The sequence below is a fragment of the Pelodiscus sinensis genome, chromosome 1, assembly GCF_049634645.1.
Source record: "Pelodiscus sinensis isolate JC-2024 chromosome 1, ASM4963464v1, whole genome shotgun sequence".
Classification (NCBI taxonomy): domain Eukaryota; kingdom Metazoa; phylum Chordata; order Testudines; family Trionychidae; genus Pelodiscus; species Pelodiscus sinensis.
In genome coordinates, this window is record NC_134711.1 from 183,522,098 (window position 1) to 183,539,944 (window position 17,847).

Sequence of the window (17,847 nt, forward strand, 5' to 3'; positions counted from 1 at the left end):
TTCTGTTGCTAATTTGCAGTCATTTCTTTGCATCTCCATTTCCTAATTTGCAAAGTAAAGATAATAGTACCTTTAGGAGGTTTAATTATTTGTTTTACCCAAATAAAATATTGGTTTGATAAATGCAGAAGAAGAAGAAGAATCCTGACAAAAGCAAAACTTGCTGAGAAAATTTATTTATTCTAACGCAGTTTTTACACTAACTACCTGGAGAGCCAGATCTGACAGCAAGATTCCTTCTATATATATTAAACAGGTAGGTTTTATATTTTCAGCAAACCTGAAAAATTCTCTCCAAAACTACAAAATAATTAAGAATATTCAATATTTAATCAACACAGATGTACCCTTTTATTTCATCATAAGATGTATCCACTTCAAAAATCTGGATTTAAGTGTAAACATGTTATTTTCCTGTTCATTTTCTTTTGTATCCACATTAGTGGCCTTTGTTTTTTCGATCAGGATCTCATAAGCTTTCTGCGCTCGAGCAATTTCTTTGTCTGCATTAAAATGAACCATTTGTCTGTTCAGAATAGGAACAATTAAATTGAAGTCATTAATTCTTTTGTTTAGTTTTTTGATATCTTCTATTAATTGTTCACAAATCTGATTCCATTGCTTCTGTCTAAATGCTGTCATTGGCTCTCCAAGTTTATTCCTAGATGCTACTATGTTCTTTCTTAGTTCTTCAATAGTTTCTCGTATTTCTTTCTGCATCAGAATCCATTCTGGTTGGTATCCATTATCTATAAGAATTCTGTTCAGGTTGTGAGTCATAGGATCAATATGCGGACAATATGAAAATTTCTGCAATGGTTTTCCTTTACCACTGAGGTTATCAAAGTCTCCTTTGGCCATTGATTCCTGGATGAGGTCCTCAACCAAACGCTCAATTGCTTGGGTTATTTTTATCTTCTTACTCTGCTTGACATCTTTGGCTATCATAGTGTTCATAGCATACTGGCTCTCAAATTTCTGCTTTCGATATTCCATCACCTGCTCAGCTGCACGGTCTACTCTAAACTGCATGTACTGTCTCTCTCTTTGACTGGGTGTCCCAAAACCAACACCTTCAAAACTTAAATACTGCCGGTGCTGTGGTGCTTTGGATTTAAATTTGGCTTCTTCCTCCTCTTCGCTTTCACTTGATTTCATTTTCTTGGCCACATCAGAAAGCACAGTTCTGTATGCTTCTTCTATCTGCATAAACATTGCAGAATCAGCTGTGACAGAACCACTGTCTGGATGATACTGTTTGGCAAGATTTCGAAATGAATTTCTTACATCATCTAGAGAACACCCCTCCTGAAGTTTAAGAAGTCTGTAACAGTCTTTGAGACTATTTTTAGGTTTATAACTTGACAACCATTTATGGTCAATGATATAGGGATTAGGAAATTGGTTTACTGTTTTGGGAATCATTGTGGAAAGTGCCCAGAGATGACATGGAATTTTTTTTGTCAACACGAAACAAAGCCACTTCATATTTCTTCAGATGCTTCTACATCCTAAACAAGGACCTGTTAAAAAACACTGAAAATAAAATAAAACTAATGTATGGAATTTTAAAAGCCATTATTGATTCTTAAAAAAATTCTGATATTAATCAGTTATTTTCCTTTACTTCAAAAGTGTATTAAAATTCAGATCAATTTTCACACAAGAAGATTTTTATTTAAAGGACAATTGTCAGTCATATGCTTTTCTAGAAGAGAGTAACAGCACATTAATACTATTTACACACAGAACAATCCTGCATATACAATACATGAAAATTCATTTGCAGCACAGCTCTCATAAAATTGCAAAAAAGCAATTTGGACTGTAAATATCATATAAGCTTTAGACAGGTACAACATTTTAGCAGGTTTCTTAAAAAACAGGTCCTTTCCACATTGCAGAGAACTGTAGAACTATGTTGGAGACTAGAGATGTAAAATCCTGTGTAAATTGTTAACCAGTTAAATTATAGATTTAACTGTTTATCTAGCCGGACCCCCTCGGCCAGAAGTACGGGGGGGAGGGAGGGACTGTACCAGCCCAGGTGGGCTAAAGCAGCCCTCTACAGGGTGCTCAGTTGGGCTCAAGCAGCTCCCCACCTACAGTGCCAGGCTGGGCATAGATTAACCAGTTAAAACTTTACATTGCTATTGGGGACATAACCGTAATAATGGAGCCCTGCCAATACAACTGCATTTTAGGCAGGCTTTAAATACATTAAGTACTAACCAGCTGAATTCTGTATCAACAGAAGATACAATAAAATAAATCTAGATAAAATAAATCTAGAACATTAACTTTTTAGTAATAAAAGAAAAGACCAATAATGTCTTAACTTTGATTCTGGTAAGAAAATTGGCTCTTGAAAGCAGTGGGATCCCAAAGCAATTCTTTTTTCAAACACTTACATAAAATAATTTTTCATACAAAAATCAATTATAGAAAGTATGAAGCAAACAAAAACTAGGAACTTAATACATCACTGAAACAACCAATTATTGTTAATGAAAATCATCAGCCTATGATTGCACAAAAATCATCCTCATTTTCATGGTCACCATCACCCACAAGTCTTGTGTGTGTCAACTGGCATTTCAAGACACAAAACTGAACAAGTTGTATCAATAACTTGTATCAACAAGTTGTATTACTTAATTTTTCTGCAGCTTGCGGGCTATCTATTTGGAATAACCATTCTGAACAGAAGCAAGATTAGAAGCACTCACTCAGTCATGATTATCTGTCCTGAATACCTTGTAAGGTACAACTCCACACATACATACTTTCTTATTATAAACACAAATGCTGTTAATTCTTATAGCTTTGGTTATGCAGGAGGTTGGACTAGATGATCATTGATTCCTTGTTGCCTTAAAAATGAATGAAAATGTGTTAGATAAGATCAACAGAGCATCTTTTAGATCTGAGTGCATTAGTCAGAGGGCAAAACCATTACAACTTTGCATAACTGTTTTTCCATATACTCAAAATAGTTAGTGTGTTGAAAGTTTTTATGTCTATTAGCCAGTTGGAGTTGCTGTGCTAGAAAAGCAGATCAGGTTCAAAATTAGACTTGCCTTATATTTATAATGACTGGGAAAAATTCAGATTCTAAGTATCACTTAAAAATACATGCTACACTACTCTTGAAAACTATTATTTACATCTTTAACCAATACTCCATTGCTGATTATTTTAAACAAAAGCTGCTGTGATTATGTATAATATTATATGCAGCTGTTTGTGATGCTTTATGCATAATATTTATGTAAGATCTGTTATGTATTTTGTAATATTGTGCATTACAAGAAGTATTTAACAAAAATGGCATCCTCATCATTATGGTGATTTTGGTCTTAATCCTGAAACATATGACAGAGGCATCTGTGAGAAAATATGATTGCTGTTTAATGAGTGTCCATTATATGAACATTTCCATCTGCAAACACTACATTCAAACACTGTAGCTGCACCAATGCAGCCATGCTGCTGAAGAGATTAAATAAAGATAGTTAATCCACCTATTCAAGAGGTGGTGGTTAAATCAAGAGGAAAAGCTTGCCTGTCAAAACAGAGTTGCCTACAAGTGTGATTAGTTTGGTATAACTGTTGCTTGCCAAATCTTCAGGATTGCCATGGAGTCTCCAGGAATTAAAGATTAATATTTAATTAAATATTATGTGATGTGATGAAGCCTTCAGGTATATGTCCAAGCAAAACTGTAACTCTACTGTATACAGACTGTGGTCTAGGCTTGGCTTCACTTTGCTCACAGCAAAAGGATTACTCTAGATCACTGATTCTCAAAGTGTGGTCCACAACCGTCTTGCAGGTGGTCCGCAGGCTTGGGGCTCACCCCCTCCTACACTGGGGAGCCTACACTGACACTCCAGCCACCCACCCCTAGTGAGGTTGGGGCACCAGCACCTACTGCAGGGATGGAGAGTGAGCCTCACAGGGTCAGAAAGCTGAGCTCCCTCTCTTAAACATTCGGATGAGGGAATGGCAGCACAGGAAACCACTTGCCTGGAGGCTTTCCGCTCTGCTCCCATTGGCCAGAATCATGACCAACCGGAGCAGCAGGGGCAGGGGTGAACCTAGGAGTGAGGGGAAGCACCTGCACTCTCCATCCTAGACCCCTCTAACCTCAGTTCACTCCTGCACCCAACCTCCCAGCCAGACCCTGCACCTCCACTTGGACCCATTTTGTCATCATGGATAATTGGCTGGCGGTCGACAGAAGATCTGCATTGAGCAGGGTGGGCTGTGGTCCAAAAAGTTTGACAACCAGTGCTCTAGATCAAGGGTTCTCAAACTTCATTACACTGTAGAATAGTAATAGAAATGTAGCCGTGTTAGTCTGGTGTAGCTGAAGCAAAATGCAGGACTATGTAGCACTTTAAAGACTAACAAGATGGTTTATTAGATGATGAGCTTTCGTGGGCCAGACCCACTTCCTCAGATCAAATAGTGGAAGAAAATAGTCACAACCATATATACCAAAGGATACAATTAAAAAAAATGAACACATATGAAAAGGACAAATCACATTTCAGAACAGAAGGGGGATGGGGGGGGGGAGGGAAGGAAGGAAGGTAAGTGTCTGTGAATTAATGATATTAGAGGTGGGGAAAGTTAACTTCCTTCTCCCCCCTTATCCCCCTTCTGTTCTGAAATGTGATTTGTCCTTTTCATATGTGTTCATTTTTTTTAATTGTATCCTTTGGTATATATGGTTGTGACTACTTTCTTCCACTGTTTGATCTGAGGAAGTGGGTCTGGCCCACGAAAGCTCATCATCTAATAAACCATCTTGTTAGTCTTTAAAGTGCTACATTGTCCTGCGTTTTGCTTCATTACACTGTGACCATCTTCGGATAACAAAAATGACTATACAACCCAGGAAGAGGGGACTGAAGCCTGAGCCCGTATGAGCCACGCCATCCTGGGTGGGGCTAAGGGCTAGAGTGCCGTTACCTTGGGCAGGGGGTGTAAACCCAAAGGCTTCACCACCAGGCAGGGGGGCCTGTAACCTGAACCCTGATATTCAGCGCGAGTGCAACCTGGACTGCCCCAAGCTAACGCCCTTGGATTTGTGGCTCAGGCTTTGGGCCACCCTGGGCCAGCCCTGGCAATCCGCTCTGGCGCCCTGGCCTGCACTTAGAGAGCCGCTGCTCTGGGTTTGCGGGTTGTGGGATAACGGATTCTCTGGCAACGCTTTTCCCAAAGCGCAACCCCCCCCCCCCCCCCCCCAACGACAGTAACCGCCAGCGGCGCCATAACGCTGGGAGACATTTTTTTTGCCGGGGGGGGGGGGGGGGGGGGCGGAGGCTACAGACCAGTGACGTGGGATCACGCTGCGTAACAGCTGCTTCCCGCGAGCGCGCGGTGACACATTAACAGCTCGGCGCGAGACCTGACACCGGCCCGCACAGCCGGGGGCTCAGAGGCGGGAGGGGAGGGGCCCTGCCAGCAGAGCGCCGACAGCAGCTCCCGCTCCCCGCCAAGGTCCCAGCACAGGCCCGCCGCTGTCACCCCCTAAGCCCCTCACCCGTCCCCCACCGCCGCTACTGCTACCGCCCGCCTCACCTGGCCCCTCCCGCCACCCGTCATTGGAGCATGCGTAGACGGAGAGAGAGTCTCCGGAAGGGCAGCTCCTTTCAGCCCGCGCTCAGGGACGGAGCCTAACGGCTGTCGCAGAACTAAACGCCCCCTCCCACTTCCAACAGGGCTGGCGCGCGCCGGCTTTTGTGGCGTTTGGAATTGTGGGATATGTGGTCCCGACTCCTTAGGCAGAGGCCGCCCTGGCACCTGCTCGTCCCCTCCCCCCACCCCGCGCGCTTACCACGTGACTGCTTCTGCGTTTGTGTGACCCGCTGCCGTGAGCCGGAGGGAACGCGCAGGGGGCCGGGCGGGCGACCCCGTGCGAGGCTGCGCGAGCCGGGACGCTGCTCCAGCCCCTGCCCTGCAGCGCTGCTACTGCGGGAAATTAACATCCCCCCCCCCCCGCATGTGCAGCCGCTGCGACCCCCTCAGCAGCCCCGGCTGCGGGCTTCTTTGCTAGGTTAGCAGCCTGGTAACACCTCGGGTTTTTGGAAAGCCCAGGCAGTTGGTGCCTAAATGCCCCCCCCCCCCCGAAGCAGAACGAGGAACCCCGGCTAGGCCAGCATTGCTTTGTTGTGCTTAGCAATATGGTAACTTGGCGAGCACCGTGCATCCCTATGCTGCGGGAACAGCAATGAAGTCAATGAGTGCTTCAGATATAGGTGGTGTCTGGGTCAGTCTCTTTGCTCCTATAGGTAGAGCTCTGCAAATCCAGGGGGGATGCGGATCTTTGCAGATCGTTTTTGCAGGTGCAGCTATGGATGCACATACCAATTCTGAATCCGCACAGGGCTCTGTCTATAGGTAGGACATTTAAGCAAAATACCACATGTTGCAAAGCTTACACTAAAAGCAAAAGGGCTAGCATCCCTGGTGTGTAATTTGGAGTCTCATACAATGGCAGATGCCTGTTTACCAACCTGCTACACCATCGTATAAATAACTTCTGAATTTGGCACACATTTTCTTGAAACCAATATGCCATCCACAGATAAAACTGACACTGCTACTCCAGAAAAGGCACTTTTATGTTTCAATGAAACTACTATGCACAAACCACACTGCATAGCTATACCCTGCCTAAAACCAGTAGGGAACCTTTTTGGGTTGGGGGGCCACACACAAATGAGAAGCAATCCCATCCCACAAATCTGCACCAGCATGGCCCTCAACTGAGAAGGAGAAAGACACTCCCCACCCCCATGTTCCCCTTGCACACTAGAGCCTAGTGGGACTGATGCTAGTAGATTTTGCATGCTCCGGCCCATGGGCTGGTGGTAGGGGGGGCTGAAAGGCTAGCTTAGGCTCACCAATGCTGGGGGGGGGAGCCCTGAATCTCAGGGGCTGGATCCAGGCAAACTGGGACTGCATCTGGCCCCCGGGCATTAGATGTCCCACCTCTGGCCTAAAAGATACGAAAGTCCAGCATCAACCTGTTAGATGAGAACAAAGCAGCAGTGAATATACAGATTCTTTGTCTCCTGAATCTCAGCTGGAGATTTTCTCAAGAGAGGCATCCACCCCTCCCTACTGTGAAGGACAAAGGAAACTATTCTGAACTGGGAGAGGAAGCCTGAGCTAAGAAGTTCAGTCAGTAAGGGTACGTCTACACTGCACGGCTATTTTGAGATGCTGGAGGTATTCTGAAATACCTACCCTGTGTCTACACAAGCTGTCCATTATTTCGAAATATTTTTCAAAATAATGGGCAAACTATTTCGCCATCCCATTAAACCTTGTTGCACGAGGAATAAGGGATGGCTCGAAATAGCACATTATTTTGAAATTTAGCACTGTGTAGACACACCAAATTTAAAAATAAGCTATTTCAAAATAGTTTCAAAATAAAATATGCATTTTGTGTAGCGCAAATTGCGTATCTTATTTCGAGTGTAGGGTGCTGTGTCGACGCAACCTAAGACTGCTGCAAGTATGTGGAGGGAAACTTTGAATTGAATCTGATATAGTCTGTTAATGAAGCATTAGTAGAGATTTAACTTTATTTTCTTGAACTACTTCTGACTTAATGCCCAATTTACTTGTACTCAAAATCTCTATGTAGTTAATAAACTTATATTGGTTTTATCTAATCCAATGTGTTTTAAATGGAAGAGTCTGGGAAACTTATCAAGTTATGCGCATATTAAATATGATTTATTTTAAAGCTAAAACAGACTATATAAATGTATATTTTCAAAGAGAGAGATGGGCAGTACAGGACATATATTTCCGTCTTAGTTTTCCCCCTAGAAATGTAATAATTACATTTGGTTAGAGTCAAAGTATATCTAGCTGGAAGGGGCATTATTATAGGGTGCAGGCCCCATGACAACCCATCCCTGTCCTGCCTAATCCCTCCGCTGTTCTGTTCATGCTCGGCACCTGCCTCTTCCTCTGTGAGTGACTCCGGAACTAGCAGGACAGAGTGGGGTTGGTGTCACTGCTGCTGCCACACCTTATGCCACCCAGTCCCTGCGTCCTCTCAAAGCACAGGGCTTGGTGCAACTGTCCCAAACTGTCCTATGGACAGGATGGTTCTGCTGGTTGGCTGCCGCACACACCAAACATTGCTAGGAATGACTGCATGCTGGAGGCTGTTTGTGGAGTGCAGACTGGTGGAGGCTACAGCATCAAAGCACTCTAGGTTAGAGCACAGAGAGAGACAGTATTCTTTCGTCTGTATTGTACCCCAGTATGTCATAACCCTTGCTTTTCCTGTTACATCTTTGCCATTTTATTCTCTTGGAGTAAATTATACCAATTTATATTGCTTTATGCTGTTTTATGAACAAGCAGTTTATACTGCTACTTACATCCCATCTGAATCTGGCCCTGTGTAGTCAGTTTCTTCCCCTTTTGTTTGATCTGCAAAACTGCAGATGAAACTGCAGCAAACCAAAATATTTACAAGAACTGGAAATGATGCCATGGGAGAAGTGTTTTGTTTAGATGTTAGACATTTTAACGATTTATGGTATCTGTTTCTCTTATTGTTCTCTGTTTTGTTGCTGTCTGTCTGTCTCTTTCTAATCCTGCCTAAGAAAACGACTTGAGTCAGATAATTGCAGTATATTATGGGCAGTTTGAATGAATGCAAAATGTTAGTATTTCCCTCTTATGTGATAGAGTCAAAGAAGACAGGGTTTCAGAATTGTATGGATTATTGTGATCTGTACTGCAGCAGCTCTATGAATGTAAGAAGAAGTTGCTTAAAATCTACAAACCAAATTCTGCCTTCAGTAGGTGTATGTTTGTTTGACTGGATTTCAACTGAGGAATCTCCCTTTTCGGCTACTGCTGTTTGTCATGCACTAGGAGAAAGAAAAAGAGAAGCGTGACTTTATAGGTAATGTTTAAACTTATTGTAAGGTGCATGGCTTCTTTTACGGTGATATTAAAATCTGGCACCTTTTTATCGATATGCAAGGAATTGGAAGGTGTGCATGTGTGGGATTATCCTGCTATTTCTTACTATAAATTTATTTTAATGGTGTGAGAGGACTATATTGCATTTTGGTGACTCAAACTTTTCTCTCTCACTGCCTCAGTGTGTACCTGCTTTTAAGGAGTTCACACACAGCTCTTGCTCAGTGATGTTTTAGCATGTTTTGATTTATTTTTTGTAAACAACTGTAGTATTGGAAACATGTTAGTTGTATCTTTTAATAACACTCTTCTATATTTGAACATCTTTCTATGGCAGTGAGGATGGTATAAGAAGCTATAAAGAATGAAACAGAACATATTACTCATTGTGTAGCTATCTTTGTCTCTGAATAAACCTCATTTTATGTTATAATGCAGAATTACAGACAAACACTTAATTTTAATATGTGCTAGATATTAAAGTACATTTTAAACATATCTAAAAGTGTATTTTAGTACTGATGTGAGACTGTGGTGACTATACATGGACATCAAGGAATAACTCTTCAGTAATACTTAAGAATGTCCCATTCTTTTACAACAGAAAAGAACAGTTTTTAATTTATGTACTGTTACTGAAGATGTTTGTTTTGTTATAGAAAGTTGCCTTGAGATTCATTACTTGAAAACGATTATTAAAGTACAGTAAAATGGCACAGACTGATAAGTACATTGAGCAATGTCTCTGTTTCAGAAATGATAATCTCTGCTTTTATTAGGAATGGGGATTAATGAGTTTATGTGGATTACCAGCAAAAATTCAGAACTGATTGGTGGAAAAGTAATGTCCTATTATTTGCTGTGACCTTGTGAGAAATTCAAAGAATGGAGACTAGCAAAGACACATAGATTTTTCTGGGAGCATCCTGTTTTAGTTATGTAAGCGACTAGTCGACTATCCAATAAGCGAAAGTTTATTGGATAATTGACTAATCCCTTGACTACAGACAGTCCCCGGGTTACGTACAAGATAGGGACTGTAGGTTTGTTCTTAAGTTGAATCTGTATGTAAGTCGGAACTGGCGTCCAGATTCAGCCGCTGCTGAAACTGACCGCCAGTTCTGACTTACATACAGATTCAATTTAAGAATCCCAAGCGTCCCCAAGTCAGCTGCTGCTGAAACTGATCAGCGGCTGATTCCAGGAAGCCCGGGGCAGAGCAACTCTGCCTCCGGCTTCCTGTAGTCAGCGCGGGTCAGTTTCAGCAGCGGCTGACTTGGGGACGCCTGGGGCAGAGCAGCTGGGGTGCTGCTGGGTTGCTCCAGTAGTACCGCTCCTCGGCGCTACTGGACCAACCCAGCAGCATCCCAGCTGCTCTGCCCCAGGCGTCCTGATTCAGCCGCTGCTGAAACTGACCAGCAGCGGCTGAATCAGGACGCCTGGGGCAGAGCAGCTGGGGTGCTGCCGGGTTGGTCCAGTAGTGCCCAGAGCGGCGCTGCGGGACCAACCGGCAGCGCCCCAGCTGCTCTGCCCCAGGGTCCACAACAAAAGCCTGGTCTGCTGGGGGGGGCACACTAGCTGCGCCCCTCCCCCCCAGCAGACCAGGGACACCGGGAGCAAAGCCCCAGCCGCGGTGGGGTCCCGCGCCTCTGAGGCTTTGCTCCCGGTGCCCCTGGTCTGCTGGAGACGGTCCCCAGCAGACCAGGGGCACAGGGAGCAGCTTTTCTCGCCCCGGAGATCGAGGTGGAGGGACGCTGCCTGCGAGCTCCGGGGCGAGAAAGCCCCGTTCGTAAGTGCGGATCCGACATAAGTCGGATCCTCGTAAGTCGGGGACTGCCTGTAGTTGCTTCTCCCCTCCCTTGCTGCCAAGGGGTGGGGCAGCAGGATCTGGTGCTGAGAGGAGCCGTCTTAAAAATCAGTTCCCCACTCAGCACTGTCTTCGCGGGGAGTAGGGAATGCAGGGCATGCAGGGCAGTAACAGGGACTGGGCGCGAGCTAGGAATCAGCTAATTCCCAGCTTGCACCCAGTCCCAAATGTTTAATGCATTTAAAAGGCAGAGCTGCAGTGGGGTTAGCTCCCCCATTTATTGACTAATTGACGGAAAATCCATCGACTAGTCGATTTGTTGATTAAACTCAATTTAACATCTGTATCCTGTTTTATAATGTTTTGTTTTTAGGGGAGTGAGTCCCCCCTGCATTACCAAGAGGATTTAAAATAAGGGGGGGGGGGAAGGAAGGGTAGCTCCCCCCCTTCCGCTAAAACAAGAGAGAGTAAGAACTTGCTCCTCTTTTTGACCTTCTCTATGGCTTGGAGAGCTTAGCTCCTCTAGAGCTTGTTTATGGGATCAGCTCTCACCACACAGAAGAAATTGAAGTGGGAGAAGCAAGAAAGTGTTGTATTTGGTTGATGAGTTTCTGGAATCAGTAGGTGGAACAGTAGTGCCTGATATGGTAAGTCCAAGGTGTCTCAGATGGGAGTCCTCTATCACATCACCTCTGAAGTAAGAGCTGTTCCTCTCCTAGCTCTCTTTCGAGCCAAGATGCTTTTAAGTTGACTTCAAGGAAGGGGAGGAAGAAGAGAAAAGCACTCTTTTTTGTGGGGGAGTTCTTTAAGCTATGTAAAGAAAACATGCACTGTTCTGCTTGTGTGTGTTTTCCCTGCCCGTACTCCCAACTAGAAATTTAGGTCTGTTCTAAACTGACTTGAATTACTATACTGAACTAGTGAAAGTGTGATGTGTCAAGAGGCTGAAAACTGAATAATTGGTGGGGGAGAGGTTTTAGTTTATTAAAAAAAAAACCTTTTTTAGTTAGCACCTGTTTAATTCCAGTCTGAACTGAGTATTTGGGATAAATTATGTTTTTTTTTAAATATCATCAACTTCAACCTTTTGCTTATTGTGAGCTCTCATCCTGTAAACAGTACTGTAACATACACACTCATGCCAGGAATGTCTTCTACCAACAACAGGGAAGATCACACTTGACATTTCTGATATTTCTAAGATCAAAGGAGAGGAAATATATAAAAATATTTCACAATGAAGTAAAAAGGGAAGACCCCAACTTTAAAAAATGCTGAGCAAAGTAAACTTTATTTCAAAGTAATCTAATGTATCTTTTTAATGTGTCTAATGTATAGTGCTCCTACTATAAAAACTGATGGAAAATATTTATTCGATAAAGTAGTATTTTTTTCTTGTAGATTCACGATAAAGTCCCATGAAAGAGGGTATATAAAACAGTAAGTGAACATTATGCTTTATCTGCTTAGTCATTTTGGAACTGTATATAACCAGTAATTATTTTATTGATATTGGTGTGGTCTATCTTGATACCATCTCTGCTAGGAACCAAAACCTTTTCCCTAAAAGGTTACTGTTTACTAATGGCTGACCTTAAACATAATGCTTTTGTTTTTCAATATTGTCACTGATTTTGTTTATAAACTATATAATAAATTCCACTCAGATCATCTTTTCATGAGAAAGAGCAATGCTGTGTCGAATGGAAAGCTGACATTTTTATTATGTTATTAATTTATTATGTATGTTGTGGCTATGGATTGGTTATGCAATGGACATTATCTTAAAGGTCATAGTCAGGGAGTGTTTTTATTAATGATACTTAGGTATGCCCATTTAAATTTCATACTGGAAACATTAAACCTGTCAATGTAAAATACATTACATATTACAGTGTTTCTGAAATAAATAAAAAATAATCTTCCAAGCAATCCCATTGAAATAACAATTTTAAATGTCAGCGTAGTGAGGAAAACATCAGTTATTTTGTTCAGCACATGATTCTGTCTGTGCAGCACACTCACTGATTTTTATATTTTGACAATTTCTGTTTTTAAAAATTATATATTTCCCCGTGAATAATCTGAGAATTTTATAGCTGATTACATTTTCTGCGTGAACAGTCAGTGAAGGTAGGACTGGGGAAAGCAAGCCCTGAGCCCCACTCCCAGCTTCTGCTGAGGCCCCGCCCCACAGGAGCCAAGCCATTTCCTTGCCGAGGAAAGGAGAGTGAGCGCCCCTCAGGCTCCTTGGCCTCAGACCACGGGGAGGGCAGGCTACTCCAGCCTCTCCGGGCTGCATGGAGCACAGAGAGGCCGGGTGCTGGAGGCAGCAACACTCTGCCCCCAAATGCATTCTGGGGGCAGAGTGTGGTCAGGGCTAGGCTGGCAATTTGGGAAGGCAATGCCTTCCCCCGCCTAGCATAGTGGCCGCCCATGAGTTTCTGAATTGACAACCTCCATATTGAAGTGAGTGTACCGTAAAGGTAAGTTTCAGACAATATTTGTGTAAAGCTTTCCTACACTGCCAATGTGCCTCAGTACTTCTGTGGAGGAATCAGATGTAGTTGGGTAGTTCAGTTTCTATACCTTGACTTGGATACTTAAGAGGTTAAATCTTGATCACACTGAAGTTAGTGGTAAAACTTCCATTGACTTCAGTTGGTCCACAGTGTGTAGCGGCGGTCAAAAAGGCAAATAGGATGCTAGGAATTATTAAGAAAGGGATAGAAAATAAGACCCAGAATATCTTACTGCCCCTGTATAAAACTATGGTACGCCCACATCTTGAGTACTGTGTACAGATGTGGTCTCCTCACCTCAAAAAAGATATTTTGGCCTTGGAAAGGGTTCAGAAAAGGGCAACTAAAATGATTAGGGGTTTGGAATGGGTCCCATATGAAGAGAAGTTAAAGTGACTGGGACTTTTAAGTTTAGAAAAGAGGAGACAGAGGGGGGATATGATAGAGATATATAAAATCATGAGTGGTGTGGAGAGGGCAGATAAAGAAAAGTTATTTATCAGTTCCCAGAACTAGAGGACACCAAATGAAATTACTGGGTAGTAGGTTTAAAACTAGTAAAAGAAAGTTCTTTTTCATACAGCGTGTAGTCAACTTGCGGAACTCCTTGCCAGAGGAGGCTGTGAAGGCTAGGACTATAACAGAGTTTAAAGAGAAGCTAGATAATTTCATGGAGGTTAAGTCTATTAAAGGCTATTAGCCAGGGGATAGAAATGGTGTCCCTGGCCTCTGTTTGTCAGAGGCTGGAGAAGGATGGCAGGAGACAAATCGTTTGATCAATGTCTTTGGTTCACCCTCTCTGGGGCACCTGGTGCTGGCCACTGTCGGCAGACAGGCTACTGGGCTAGATGGACCTTTGGTCTGACCCAGTATGGCCGTTCTTATGTTATCTTTTCACCCATTATGCCGACATTGTTGCCAATCAGTACCATGTGTGAAGTGTATTTTTGTCATTTGACTACCTATATGCTGAGAACTATACTGAGATTAGATGCAGTTATGAGTGGCTGTTAGGGGCATAATTCATATGTTTTGTTTTTTTCCCATCGGACTCTGATGGCAGATCGAGTGCTTGTGATTGGCAGTGGAGGCAGAGAGCATGCTCTGGCTTGGAAGTTAGCACAGTCTCCACATGTAAAACAAGTGCTAGTCGCCCCTGGAAATGCAGGAACAGCCAATAATGGAAAGATTTCAAATTCAGGTAATAAAAAGCAAATAAACAATATTTCAAGCTGTACAGGAATATAGATAAGTGAATGTAAATAAAAACTGTTCAGTATCATATATTGAATCAGTAGAAATTAGCTTAATCAAATTAGTCTTACTCTTTTCCATAAAAATGCTACAAATTATACTACATTCAAATAATTTTTACTGTGTGTTTTTTTCTGAATTTTAGGATTATTTGTAGAGCTGTACCAAATTCACGGTCCAATTGGTCAATTTAATTGTCATAGGATTTTTAAAATGGTAAATTTCATGATTTTGTATATTTAAATCTGAAATTTCATGTTGTTATTCTTGTACGAGTCCTGACTCAAAAAGGAGATGTGTGGGTTGCAAGGTTATTGTTTTAGGGTTGTGGTATTGCTACCTTTACTTCTGTGCAGCTGCTGGCATTAGCACTGCCTTCAGAGCTGGGCAGCTGGAGAGGGGCAGCTGTTGGCCAGGAATTGAGCTCTGAAGGCAGAGCTACTGTCAGCAGTAGAGGTAGAGATGTATGCTATGGTGTTGCCACCCTTACTTCTGCAGCTACCACTCTCTAGCTACCGAGATCTGAAAACAGCAGTATAGAAATAAAGGTGACATGGATGTTGTCCCCCTTACTTCTGCACTGCTGTTGGCAGGGTGCTGCCTTCAGAGTAGTGATAGAAATGTAGCCGTGTTAGTCTGGGGTAGCTGAAACAAAAAACAGGACTATGTAGCACTATAAAGACTAACAAGATGGTTTATTAGGTGATGAGCTTTCGTGGGCCAGACCCACTTCCTCAGATCAAATAGTGGAAGAAAATTGTCACAACCATATATACCAAAGGATACAATTAAGCCTTCTGCTTCAAAGGCCTTTTAAGAATACACTTGAAGGAGAATCCTCTGAACTGTCATTCATGCTCAAATTCGACACTTTACACTTAGGTTTGAACAAAGACTCCAAGTATCTTACCCATTACAAAGATAGCTTCCCCAATTATCACCTCTAATATCATTAACTCACAGACATTTACCTCCCCCCCTCCTCATCCCCCTTCTGTTCTGAAATTTGATTTGTCCTTTTCATATGTGTTCATTTTTTTTAATTGTATCCTTCGGTATATATGGCTGTGACAGTTTTCTTCCACTATTTGATCTGAGGAAGTGGGTCTGGCCCACGAAAGCTCATCAACTAATAAACCATCTTGTTAGTCTTTATAGTGCTACATAGTCCTGTTTTTTGTTTCAGCCTTCAGAGTTGGGTGCCCGGTCAACATTACAACTAGTGCTCTTCAGATGCCCAGCTCTGAAGACAGTGCAGAAGTAAGGGTGGCAATACCATGACCCTCCTAAAATAACCTTGTGATTCCCCTGCAGCTCCCTTTTGGGTCAGTACTCCTAATTTGAGAAACACTGGCCTCTCCCATGAAATCTGCATAGTACTGGATAAAAAGCTCACAAAAGGCCAGATTTCATGGTCTGTTGCATGTTTTCCATGACTGTGAATTTTTAGGCCCTAATTATCTGATAGTGTTTCATCATGTTTTGATATGGCACCAAAAATTAAAGAACACACAAGACTTGAGGACAGTTAGATCTAAATGGATACAAATTAGCAATCTCAAAAATACATACAAATGTTCAAAAAGTAGCTCAGTGAAACACATAAATCCATCAAATTCAAAATGTATTTCAGGTTCCACATTCTTCGGTAGTCAAAGGTCTCTCAATCTCACTGAATCTCATTGGTATATGCGTTAATGCCTGTATATGTGAGACTAGTTTATCTTACCATTATGCCTAAAGTCTAAATCAGAGAGAATCTTGTTACTGACATTAGTAGTCACTGGATCAGGCTCATGATTCAGGACTCAGTTATGTACCCACTGAATTCAGTTGGGGGTAAGCAGTAAGCCTGCAGTACATAACATCATGCAGTAGATTGAAAGTTCTAGAATATGTACAATGAATGGGATGGGTTATTAACAATGAAGTGCCATGTTTTGGGGGTTAAACCCTACTAGAAAATAGATATTAGAAATAAACCCTTCAAATTGTAATGAATGTGAGAAATGCTGATCTATGTATTGTATTTTCAGAGTATAAAATACTTTCTGTTTTCAATGAGCTACCAGGGTGAGGAACCTTTTTTGGGTCAGGGGCCACTGACCCATAGACCAATCAGTTGGGGGCCGCCCCTAAGTGAAAAGGGGGAAAAAGGCAAAAAAAACCCACCCTGTCACTGACCTGGCCCCCAACTAAGAAGCAGGAAAAAAAGAGGAACTCCTCATGTTCAGGCCCCATGGGATGGTAGTGAGGGTTGCTGAGGCTCAGGGCTTACCCCTTGGGCCAGATTAATTCTTCTGGCCCAGGGGTAGTAGATTTTGTGGAGCTCAAAAGATTCAGTTTGTGGGAGGGGATTGCCAGAGAGGAGGCTGGGGGTAGGAGTGTGAGGTCTAGGATAGTGATTAAGTAGTGATTAATTTGCTAGTTGAGTAAGTCAATGGAATTTCCATCGACTACTCGACTAGTCAATTAGCACTTCCGCGTTCTGCCTTTGAAATGTACAAGAGCCCTGGGGGAGGGGGCGGGGAACAGAGCCTCAGTGCACCCACCCACTGCGTGGTTGGAGCACCAGTTCACACCACTTCAGTAGGGTGGGAGGCGTGAGGGAAGCCCTGAGATTCATGGGCTGGATCCAGGCAAGCGATGGGCCAGATCCAGCCCACAGGCCATAAGTCGAGTTAGATTGTGACGTTGGAGTCTGCCATAAATAAGGGGCAGCATTGTGACTCTGAGTATGGGAAAGAGCAGGAACTTTGTGCCTGATATTCCCCTCAAAGTTGATGGGGAAAAGAGTGGGAATGGAATGGGAAATGAATGTCTCTCAATGCACTCACCGGAGAAGAAGTTGGAAAATTCCCCAGACTTCATCTGGGGCAGCACACCTTAAGGGGGATGGAACAGTTTTTATAGTGGGCAGTATTGAAAGCCATTGAACAAAACTCCAAATCCTGTGTATAACAGAAATCACTTCAAGCTCAGGGGTGCAGCTTTATCCCCAGCATGTCTAGTTCCAGCACCTATGGCACAGCTACGCATTGTCTTGTACTCAGGGCATGACCTAGCTTCGTCAATTTATTATGCACAATATACAATCCTAACTTTTTATTTTTAAAATGTGCTAATTTTGTGTAAAATAAATTTTAAAATGTTTCCTTGGACAACCCAGAATAAACACGGTGTAATTAATATTCAGTGACAATATTAATTGGATATTGTGGATTATCTTCAGTTATCTATTGTGGATTCTATTTTGAGTTATTCTATTGCAGTTTTGATAATGACCATAAG

General features: G+C 42.7%; 2 protein-coding genes across 10 annotated transcripts in view; one reads left to right on the top strand and one right to left on the bottom strand.

Moving 5' to 3' along the window:
* Window positions 1–156: 156 nt before the first annotated feature.
* Window positions 157–5,866, bottom strand: DNAJC28 (DnaJ heat shock protein family (Hsp40) member C28). Of its 7 annotated transcripts, none has more exons than XM_075911033.1 (3): window positions 5,849–5,864; window positions 2,730–2,873; window positions 157–1,536 (listed from the first exon to the last, which is right to left on the bottom strand). In XM_075911033.1, the coding sequence occupies exon 3, from the start codon at window positions 1,486–1,488 to the stop codon at window positions 352–354; it is 1,137 nt and encodes a 378-aa protein (XP_075767148.1). In that variant the 5' UTR covers window positions 1,489–1,536; window positions 2,730–2,873; window positions 5,849–5,864; the 3' UTR covers window positions 157–351. The 7 variants fall into 7 exon arrangements, with proteins under 7 accessions (XP_075767148.1, XP_075767156.1, XP_075767131.1 ...); XM_075911041.1 differs by lacking the exon at window positions 5,849–5,864 and adding an exon at window positions 5,593–5,745 and having other exon boundaries at window positions 157–1,523; XM_075911016.1 differs by lacking the exon at window positions 5,849–5,864 and adding an exon at window positions 5,593–5,745.
* Window positions 5,867–14,346: 8,480 nt separating this feature from the next.
* LOC102461235 (trifunctional purine biosynthetic protein adenosine-3-like) overlaps window positions 14,347–17,847 on the top strand; it is a 55,450-nt gene continuing 51,949 nt past the window's right edge. Inside the window, exon 1 of one of the 3 annotated variants that reach the window (XM_025186105.2) lies at window positions 14,347–14,503. In XM_025186105.2, the coding sequence (XP_025041890.2) occupies window positions 14,359–14,503 (145 nt within the window). In that variant the 5' untranslated portion in view covers window positions 14,347–14,358. The remainder of the gene's footprint in view (window positions 14,504–17,847) is intronic. The other 2 variants (XM_025186106.2, XM_075911236.1) reach the window with 2 other exon arrangements.

Excerpts from the sequence above, each read along its gene's own strand:
- DNAJC28 (XM_075911056.1), bottom strand. The coding sequence starts at position 1,488 with ATGAAGTGGCTTTGTTTCGTGTTGACAAAAAAAATTCCATGTCATCTC.